This window comes from Ictalurus punctatus, chromosome 24 (genome assembly GCF_001660625.3).
Source record: "Ictalurus punctatus breed USDA103 chromosome 24, Coco_2.0, whole genome shotgun sequence".
Classification (NCBI taxonomy): domain Eukaryota; kingdom Metazoa; phylum Chordata; class Actinopteri; order Siluriformes; family Ictaluridae; genus Ictalurus; species Ictalurus punctatus.
The window spans coordinates 12,910,714-12,922,454 of NC_030439.2; the positions used below are offsets into that span (position 1 = coordinate 12,910,714).

Genomic DNA, 11,741 nt, shown 5'->3' on the forward strand with positions numbered 1-11,741 from the left:
GCCTGCTTGGTTTGTTATTTCATCGTTCTCTGTAAAGATATAAAACGGTGCCAGAAGCCAGTTAAACAAGAATGGTTTGGAATTTCAAGGAAGAGACTGAGTTTAGAAGTTTTTTAGAACTTCAGCACAAAAAATAAGTACAGCCTGGGACAAAACCTACATTTTCACCCACATATTTCGATACAGAACGGTCTCATCCACATTTTGTGATTAGGGAAGCTCCTGGCAACAGATAAATGAATTTGTCTTTAAAATTCTGACAGCCTTTGTATAAAACCATGTGGTGCAACAGAAAAGTGTTATTTAGCACCTTACATATAGCTACCCATGCCTGGGAGTCAAGACAGCAAAATTGACCATGCTGTATGGATTAGAGGGATGGCATTACCCTCTCCTCTGTCAATCAGGAGTATGCAGAAGAGGGTGGCGTGTGAACTGGATGGCATGATAAAAAATTAGATTAGGCTAAAATGATTAGGCTACATAGCACTGGAAAAAGCTTATTGCAGTTCATTACTTTGTCACTCTTTAAGACACTCATCTGTACAACATATAGTAGACCAGCTCCTTTTCACTTCTGTAAGCCCTTTATTTATGGAATACATTTCTGTTTTACTTTTACATTATTGGCATGTCATTCACTGTGGTGCTACGTCATTAAAGAGACAGTCCCATGCTTACTGTCATGTTATCAGGGTTGGAGACGGATGCAAGTGCAGTTAAAGGTTTTATCAAAGGCAGGCTGACAAATCCAAATTGTGAGGCAAAATCAATTCCAAAAACAGCAGTGGGTCAGGCGGTCTACAAACAGGCATAAACAGGGTATAGACATGAAATGCGGAAACGAGGAAACAAGGAAACGAGGACAGGATCAAAATCCGGGAAACGAGGACAATGAACAAGGCTTGGTATGTCTCTGGCGGCAAAACAAAGAAACGCACAATACTTTGCACAGAATAAAGACACACTGGGGTTTAAATACACAACGAAATCAAAGGTAAAACATAAACAGCTGTGAATAATGATGACACGTGAGGGAGACAACCAATAACAAGACAGGGGTGGAGACATGACATAAAACATAGCAAAACACACGTGTCAAAAAGTAAACAAAGTCAGTGACAACCTTCAGCACTCAGCACGAGTGGAAATCTGTGACACTTGCACATGTACGTACACACACACACACACACACACACACACACACACACACACACACTCACACACTCAGTCAGCATCTCCTTCCCTTCTGTCCAGGAATTACATCGGATTTAATATAATTAAAGGACTGACAAGGACAAACTTTCCACTTATTACTCAGTGCTTGCCCCTGGAGAAAGACAGTGCTCATATGGCATTTGCCCAATCTCTAATGACAGCACCCTTTCCTGACCAAATCCTCTAACTTCAGCGCACTCAATTGATTGTGTCACAGCATTAAGATGCATGTATTGATTTCAAGTGAATATATGTTTTTCATTGTTTGTAACATGATTGTTACATGTTACCATGGTAACATTACATCTAATACAAAAAAAAAAACCTGGATGATATCTCTCAATACACCAAAGTTATCAGTCATTGGTGAAAAACCCAGACAAATCTAAAGATGAGTAATTAAGGAAACACTCAGAGGAAGTGTAATGAAGGTCAACCATTTTCCCCCAGACTAAAGAACATTCACAGACTAATCAGAAGCTAATTAACTTTTTCTTTCTTTGAATATATTAATCTAAGGAACGACTAGACTACATAAATATGCTCATTGCAACATGCTTATTAATGCTTATTAAACACAATTTATATCATATGTATAAAGTAGGAACCAACTAACGTATCCTTGCTCCAAATATCTTCATCTGCATATGTATAAAATGTTTTAGAAACACTCTGATGTACGATTTCATTGGCCAACATGTGAGACCACACTCAAGCAGTGTCCAATTACCCTGTAGAATTTTGGCTACCAAAAAAAAAGAAATCTGGGTGACTAGCTAGCTCTTGCACCTTCCCCAGCTTTCACTTTGACCAAAACTTCTCTTATCCTTTGCTGTAAAACCAATCACTATGTAGATGCTGGTTTTACTTTTACTGCAACCAGATGCTCATGTCCTTTTCATACAAACTGATTGTGTGTATTCTTCCAGATTTGCAAGTGGGTCTATTTTACAAATAGTGGTCATTGTTGAAGTCATTTCCAGAGATCATATGGTACGAACAGTTCAGTTCCTTGATCAATACAAACTACATTAGCTTCATACATGTTGCAGTTTTATCATCTCGTGAAGATATAGCATGCACGAGCCCTATTTCATCATCTTGGAATGTACAGTATAGTACTGGAACATTTTGTGAAGATTTTCATACTGAGAGTTTACCACTAAAGTCATCAAGTAAGATTAATGAGAAATGCATAAGCTACAGCATAATTATACTGTGTTATCTAAAGCCTATGGTAGAATAACACGGCTGCTCATATTAAACAATGTAAATGAAGGCTCAGGGCAGAGATCCTCTGGGTTAGGGGAGTACTAGCAGAGCATTAGACTTCTGACTCAAGGCTATGGCAACGAGTAAGTAAAAGGTCAGCAATTAACACCCCACTCCAACATATACATAACAAACAATTAGCTTATTCTAGTAGAAAAAGCCACTGTTTTTTTTTTTTTTTTTTAAAGAGAAGGCACTAATATCAGTGGATCACTGTTGGATAAGGCAATACTACACAATTAGGACTATTTAATATGATGGAGCTGACCTGATGCATATACTACTGTTCAAATTTGAGATTTCAAAAAGAAGGCTAGACGTAGATACCCATATAATTGTAGATTTATATTATTTTACTCACTAAATTCCCTAGACCTAGAGTTAAGTCTTAAGTCAATAGAAATACTATACAGGCACACTACTTCAGCACAAAAAAGAGTAAAAAGATTTAAACATGGCTAACAATATGTATTGTATCCCATCTTGCTGACAGGTTCATGCTGTTGTAGTTTATTTACAAGTGGAAAAAAAAAAAGGCTGTGTTTGACTTCCTGACCTTTTAAAGGTCAGATAAACAGCTACAGATATGTACCTGTACAAACTAACCCCTTATGACAAGCATGTAGTCACAGGCAAGAACAAGTATAAAGCATGATTAAAAGCGGGACTATGATTGGGGTTTTACTGCTAGTCATAAACACAGTTATGGGTCCATAAACAGGCCTGAGTCTGACAAAATATGACATAGCTCTTACGTTGACTAATTATACTGAGCAGCCTTGGCTATTGCATGGTAGTGACTAAAAGAGATTTTTAAAAAAAAACAACAAAAAAAAACACCACAGTATTGTTTCTCAATAAATGTCCAGCCCTTGCTTTATATGTGTTAATGTCAGTCTGTGCTATGAATTTCTACCATGGTTGTTTAAACGGCTTATCATTTTGTCGTTCAACAATAAGCACTGTCATGACTCGCCGAGAAATGGATGCACGTTCCGGTTGTTTCTTCAAATATGTCAAGCACACAAAGTTAGAGATTAAAGCGGTCATAATATGATTTTTAATGTTTTCCTTCTGTTTGGGAGAGTTTGTGATAAGCTCTGCAAAGTCCCAAAACTTCCCACAAAGGGATTTTTTTCTATCTAACAGAAAACACCAGACCTGCCCGAAATGCATCGTTTGGAGTCCAGATTTACTTCCGTAATTTCTCTACGTCACAGCGTGCACTATCAGCATAATCCCACCCAAATGTAGCCACGAAGAAAGAAGGCGAGGCTTGAGTGAATTTAGTCGATATTTCAGTGACGCTGTGTGTTTTTGTGCAAAAACTCTTTGTTTAGCCTTCTGAAAATGGATGAATTCCAGGTCATTACTGTTTATTTATAACGCTGTTCCTGAGCAATGCAACCCAAACGTTTGCTTGTGCACAGCGCATTTTCCAGAGGACAGCTTCCTGAACCTGGACGAGTACAACGCAGGCTATACACAAAGGCTACTCCTGAAAAGTGGGGCGATTCCCACTTTGCTCAGACAATCTTTTGCTTCTGAATCAGAACCTGTAAGGGTGTTTGATGATTTTATGAAGTATCTGCTATTGACTGTTCAAATGCGAAGTTTTGTGTTGTGGCTCAGTTATAGACCTCTGCTAACTTGCTAGCTAAAGTTTGCTAAGTTTCCTCAGTTTTTTAAATTGTTCTTTGTATGTTGGTGGTCTGACAGAGATGTTGATTATAACTGCTGTTATGATTGTATCTTGAAATGGTTTATATCAATTGAATCACAAGAATCCTAGCATTCCAAAGATATATTGCTTGACTACCTATGTACGGAAGCTGTGTACATAGCATAGTTAGCCCTGCTAGCGGGGTCGGAATTCACATCATATCTGAAAGGTTAGAGAGTTACAAAATAAAAACTTAGCACTGTGAAACTTTCTGCTTTTTTCAAGTCATGTTTGCAAACATCTGTATTTTCTGAATTGGACTCGGGCTTGAACTGATATGGTAAACCTGACGACATGTTTCTTAGGAACTTAGAATTGCTTTAGAAGCCATGGAGGCTACAGTTAAAGCTAAGGTTTGTTACTTTTCCAACACACACAAGGCTTTTGGTCAATCACAATGAAACTGGTCAGCTGGCCAATCAGAGCACTCTGGGATTTTTGGAAGGAGGGTCTTTGCAGAAATCAGAGCATTTCAGGCAGCTTGGGAATAGAGGTACTTTAATAATGTACAGTATTTGACAAATAATCCGTTTTTGAACATTAAAGCATGCTAACCTCTTTTATTACACCCAATAAACAACATAATTAACGTTTAAAGTTTTTAAAAGTCATGATATGACCCCTTCAAGGCAGTTTTTGAATAAATTAACAAAAGGTTGGGCAAATAGCAAAGAGATATGAACAGGGCAAAAGAAACAGACAAAATAATAAGCAAAGTTAGGGTCAAAACCAGAGAGAGACATGACAGATGTTGAGTCAATTGACCACTGCCTAATATTTGACCATGAATTGTCTTGTTTTGGATTTTTAATATTAAAAAAATATATGTTTGTGCTTACATCGACATGCCTCCATTTTGTGCTAATATTATTGTTACTATTCAATAAAACATCTGGTCTAAAAAGTATATCATCTGAAAAAATTAGACAGACCCTTTTTCTCCACTTGAGTAGCCATACAAACTGTTAAATAATTGTGACAGGTGTAGAATGCAGGTTGCACCCTTACATGTACTTTAACTGTGGCAATAAAGAAATCCGTATCCTGCAATTTTCTTTTTCTCTTCCTTTTGCTGAAACAGCTTCCTCCATTTATCACTTAATCTTTATGGCTGCTTTGATCTGATGCAAATCGAAGCTTCTCACAGCAAAATAAAGCTTTTTACAACTACAATAATTTTAAAGGACATCACACAGGAAAGTAAGTGCATCCTGTAGTAAAGGGGAAAAGGCAAGGCTTACCATAAGGCCTGGTGATATTGTAGTTTTAGTCAAATTGAGACAGAGTAGAACAGGGTAACTTTTTCAGTCTAACTGTAGGATGCTATCTGCCACCAATCAGTATGTAATCAACATAAGTTACTCACTTAGTAACCACTGTATCCTGGTCAGGGTCATGGTGAATCCAGAGCCTATACTGGGAACAAAGGGCGTGAGGCAGGAACATGCCCTGGATGGGACACCAGTCAATCACAGGGCACCATGCACACACATTCATACCTATTTTAACCTGTCCACCTACTGGCATGCTTTTGGGATGTGGAAGGAAACAGGAGAACCCAGAAGAACCCCACACGGATATGGGAAGAACATGCACAGAATCTCAACACAGATAGCAACCCCAAATTATGATTGAACCAGAGACCATTGAGCTGTGAAGCAGCAACACTACTCACTATGTCACACACTGAATATGCACTTATTAAATTCAGGTACTATACAGGTACCCTGCAAAAGAATGGCATCCAATTTAGGGTGTATTCCCGCCTCATGTCCAGTGTTCCTGACATAAGCAACCCTAATCAAGAAAAAGCATTTTGTGAAGATGAATGAATGAATAGGCACTATGGCAGGGAATGACACTGAATGGGACACCAGTCCATCATAAGGCCATAATAACCCCATCAGAATCATATAGTACCTCCTGTATATGACACTGAATTTAATATCCAGAAATGTATACATTGTTTATGCTGAATAAATTCTGAGCAGTGTCTATATGAATCTCTTCACTGGTTTTGTCTAGGGTGCAACCCTTAAGACCAGGCTGATGCAGTGACACCCATGACCAGCTGAGCAAATTCAGCCAGCCTACAGCTCTACTGAGAGAGGATAAAGGGATAAAGATGGTCTAGGGCTGATTACTTACATTTGCCCTGTTAAATCCTAGCAAACTCATGCTACACTAATATTGCCTGCTATTCTCTGGGTGTGCATGCTTGTTCTGTGTGAATTTGAACTGGGAATAACAAACATATCCTTGCATTGATCTATTGACGATCCAGTGTACAGTATATTATCCAAGCATCACAGAATTTATAGGATATTTTATCGCAGAAGTTATTGCATGACTAAGTAGACCTGCGCATTCCTGGACAGGTATACAGGAAATTTGAAGCGTACTTCTTTCCACTAAGAAACAAAAACAGTTGATGGAGTGATGAAGACAACTGCTGAATATTTTCTTCTATTCTGAATGCTACATGCACATGGTAAAAAAGAAGGCTTCATATATATATATATATATATATATATATATATATATATATATATATATATAATGTTTGGCTGTAATGCATTAATAACTGCTTAACACAATGAACCGCAAAGAAAGTCCACCCTGGCTTTCTGCCAGTGTTACATAATGTATCTGCTTGAGAAAAAGAAATAATTAAAAATAGCCATCACTCTTTGACACATTTACCACATCATTTGTGAGATACTTGAAGGGAAAGGCTATACAAACCTAAAAGGCAGAATAATTGACTTAATCAAATTTGTATGCTGCAGAACAACTACTGTGTAAAATGCATTTACACATGAAACAAACAAAAGCTACTTACTTTGGATTTTTTGGATTTCTTATCAGATTTTTTATGCAATTTAACATACAGTATATAGCCATGGTATGGGTTTGAAGCTGGTACATCCTTTATTAGTGTGTGATAGTCTGTTTTAATGAGAGAACATTTATACATTCTTTAATGCCTGGGTGATTTGCACATAGCTTTACATTGATAATTAGCCCATATTAACCCCCTGTCATACAATGTTCCTGAGAATACTGAGCTCCAATTAACACATGTAACAGTGAACAGTTTTTATGATATACAGAAATATATGTATTTGAAATGCAAAATGACTCTGGAATTGGTATTTGATGGTCAAAGGTTGCAGGTTATCAAAATGTTTTTGTGTTTCATGTATCATGTAAACTGATGCTTGGGTGGTTATGGTGGATTATAGAGCAGCCATTTGCACAAGAGCTGCTGTGGGCTAGAAAGCCCAGATAACATTTATAACAACTGATAACATTTAAGAGGGAATAGAGAGAAAGCATTGTGTTGAGTGATTTGCTTCTACCTAGCTTGTGGAAGCAGTCATGATGATTACTACTGGGAGTTTAATGAGGGTTTAAAGGATTTCACATAATCAGTGATGTTTTTAATTTTGACCATGCTTTCACTAACTAGTAGCCAGATTCCAGCTAGTAGACAAAGCCACTGTGATCTTCTAGCTATGTAAATCTCTTACAAGTTAAGAGCAGGTTACCATCTGTAAAAATGGAAAAACCAAGGACTTAGTAGTACGGTAGTTTCTGAAGAATACCTAACATTAGTTTTAACTGTTATCCATAAGAATGATAGCATACAGTGCACAGGTTGCTGTCTGTGTGGAGTTACTATGAATGTTCTCCCATGTTAGTGTGGGTTTCCTCCTTGTTCTCTGGTTTCCTCCCTTCGAAAACCATACCAGTGGGTGGATTGGCTAAGCTAAACTGCTCCTAGATGTAAATGTGAATGTGTGTGTATATGTTGCCCTGTGATGGACTGGCATCCCATTTAGGATGTATTCCTGCCTCATGCCGAGGGTTCCCAGGATAGGCTCCGGATCCACCACAGCCCTGATCAAGCACTTACTAATGAATGTAAATGATTGAATATTTTCTATTCTATAGAGTATCAAACTATTATTTAGTACATTTTTAGCCCACCTCTGACCACAAACCCATAGTGAGGAACTCCCTTACCATGTCTGAGAATGAGCCATTCTTTCACCTCTACAACACCTGAAGCACATACTGTATGTTTGGAGAAGATCCCCAACTGTATATTATTAACTGATAATAGTATAACAGACACGAAATGTAGCCTACAACATGTTGATCCTAACCTTAAACCATTGGCCTCAGGTCATGAAATATAATATATTATTATACATGACTTAAATACAGGCATAGTCATTACATTTACATTCCATATCCTTGAAGGTGCCGATAGGTCGAGCACAGAAAGAAAAAAAAACACAACAAATGACTGCCATCTTCAGGTGTAACGAAAACTAAGCGGCTGGAAGCCAGGCTCTGCTCTGCTGTTTAATAAACACTGATTAAGACAGAAGTAATTGTTGCAATTAATGAAAATTGCGATTGTTTTGAGCGCAGATAAATCTAACCTCGTGATGGGTTTCAGTTGATCAGCTTGAAACTGGACGAATAAAAAAATAGCCACTCAAATAAAAAACGTCTGAGGGTAAACAAATGCTCGAATTCAAATCATGTGCACCACAAGACCACAAAAATCTGATGTAAAATTGAAAATATCTTGGGAGGGGAATGCACATGTCCTTAATCAGATGTGCTCAGAAGTGACTTGTGTCACGAGCCAATTGCACGTGTTACAACCACCTGGTTAGATTTAAGTGTGAAATTAAAAGGTGAATTGAGTATCTTATAATGGTGATGGTCTTTTTCTTTTGTTTTTATATATTTTGTACATGCAGAAGCTCCTGTTTGAGATACTTGGGCATGCATAGTGCTGGGACGGCACCCATCAGTGATCTAAAGCAAAAAACAAAACAACAACAAAAAACAAGTCAAGCAATTTACCTCGGTGTCGTAGATTTTGGTGATGAGTGAGAAGGAGTACTGCTGTGACTCGCGGATGTGCCGGATGGCGAGCTGCACGGCGGGCTCAATGCCCTGGCTGATGCTGCTCATCACCACAGACTCGTTCATCGGCATCAGCACCATGATTGGCACGTCCTTGGTGGACCAGACGGAGTCCGCACTGTGCCGCGTGTAGTCGTTGCACACCTTCGCGGCGGCGGCGGAGAGGAGCAGACATCCCGACAGAAAGACCGAAATCTCCCGGCCGCCGCGGCCCCTGCGGCACGGAGCCATGCTGCACCGCGCACGATGAAGAGCCGACGCGCAAACTGCTCACTGGCCGGGCATCGCAGTCTGGAAGACGCTCAGAGCTGATCAGATCTCCCAGGACGGAAATACATTCAAAATCAAAAAGATCACTGAAGGTTTAGGGGTTCCGTAGCAGTGCCGCTTCGACTGAGGAGGCAGTGTGTGTGTGTGTGTGTGTGTGTGAGAGAGAGAGAGAGAGAGAGAGAGAGAGAGAGAGAGAGAGAGAGAGAAATGGAGAGAGAGAGAGAGAGAGAGAGAGAGAGAGAGAGAGAGAGAGAGAGAATTCCTGCGGACCTTCAACACTGGAGTTCTCAGCTGAGATGCGTAAATTAGTCGCAGGCAGGCTGATGGGGAAAAAAAACCACCGCACAGGTTCCCGTCCGTTCCGTTCAGCTCCTCATCTTTCACTCAATCCGCTTGTCTTCCTTTAAAATGAGTATACAACCATCCTTCTCCTGCAGGTTACAAAACACAAGACGGGTCGTGTTAAAGCGCTAGGATTTACTCGCGCATGCGGTTGTTATGGATACAAATTCAACATCTGAGTATATTCCGGTCCGGTGGCGGAGGAGTGGCATCGCTGTGTGTTTGCGCGCAGGTGTGTGTGTGTGTGTGTGTGTGTGTGTGTGTGTGTGTGTGTGTGTGTGAGAGAGAGAGAGAGAGAGAGAGAGAGAGAGAGATCTCAGATAGGAGAGTCAACTTATGCAATTAAAGTCAGGAGTGGTGGCGCAGAGGGACACAGATGAGAGATGAGAGTGTCCGTGATTCTGCTGCTCTGAGGGATGCTGCTGCTGCTGCTGCGTCTCTGCGAAGCGTTTCGCTTGTTGAGTGACACACACACACACACACACACACACACACACACACACACACACACACACACACGGTGCAGCTGTGAAACAGAAATCCTCAAAGGTGTGACACGGTACGCGGTTCCACATAAACACGTTTGTCAGCGTTTTTAAAGATCGAGATTTGACGCGTCCATTTACAAATATTTGTGAGATCCTGAAAAACAGCATATTATTATTATTATTATTATTAATAATAATAATAATAATAATAATAATAATAATAATAATAATATAAAGACTATGAATATATTTGTGTTTGTCCTCAGTGAAAACTTTCAGTGCCCGGACATTGTGCTTGTCTCAGACCGTGGCTGTCCATGGTGCTGATACTGTGGGCTCTCCTTGTTTTATCATTTTACTTTATTATTATTTTATTTTAATACGGAAGTACCAGTGCACATCACTGCAGTGTGGATAGTGCTGTTTTAATGCAGCAGTGTGCGCGTGCACTTTGTGTGTTTCAGTTTGCTTTGTGCAGAAAAACAACTGCTTAACTTGGAAATAGTTCACAATGAGCAATTGGTTTTGGGGCATGAGCGGGCGGGCGCGCGCGCGTGTAGTTAAATCCTATCAAGTAAGTTACATATGAGTATGAAACTTTGATTGGAAAAGATTCCCAAAAACATTGCAAAAGTCAAAAGTCAAATTAATTTATTATCAGCAGAACTGGCTGATGTGATGCAAGTGTCTATAACAAATCATATGAATTCACTTATTATATAAAAACCTTGCTTACAAGATGACTAGTAAGATGTGTAAGATGCAGAAAATAGCACATTGTCTTTATGTGTCATATTGTGGCGGTATACCACTCCTCCATTCCTCAGGTTTATGATCTGTACATAAATATGAAAGACTGCTTGCGAAATCTATGCAAAGGCTTTGAGATGTAAATATTCTTTTAACATGATGCTACTGATATCATATACAAATATGATATTGATGAATAATATGATTCACTTTGTGTATTAAAACTGTGTTAATGAGAAGAATGCAACAGCACAGCATACAGCTTGACCAAATCTTCATTTATCCTACACAGGGTTGCAGGGAGCCTGAAGCCAATCCCAGAGAACTTGGGCACAAGGTGGGGGACTCCCTGGAAAGGGTGACAACCCATCACAGGGCACAAACACACACACACACACACACACACACACACACACACACACACACACACACACACACACACACACACAATGTGCAATTTGGAAATGCCAATCAGCCTATAATGCAGGTCCTTTGGAATGGGGGGAAACCAGAGTACCTGGAGGAAAGCACAGTGAGAACATGCGAACTCCACAGGATTTGAACATGCTAACCACTAAGATATATATACACACACATTTAACAGATTCATTTGCAAACCTCATTTACAGTAGTGCTTAAATTAACAAATTAAACATTTTACTCTCATCAGATTATGTGTGACTGGAAGCATCTGTTTTCCCAATGAAAACAGACACTTTATCACATGA

General features: G+C 39.4%; 1 protein-coding gene across 1 annotated transcript in view; it reads right to left on the reverse strand.

Moving 5' to 3' along the window:
* Positions 1-9,972, reverse strand: part of gabbr2 (gamma-aminobutyric acid (GABA) B receptor, 2) — a 199,646-nt gene extending 189,674 nt beyond the window's left edge. The window contains exon 1 of the mRNA XM_017454005.3: positions 9,101-9,972. Within this exon, the coding sequence (XP_017309494.1) occupies positions 9,101-9,394 (294 nt within the window). The 5' untranslated portion in view covers positions 9,395-9,972. The remainder of the gene's footprint in view (positions 1-9,100) is intronic.
* Positions 9,973-11,741: the final 1,769 nt, after the last annotated feature.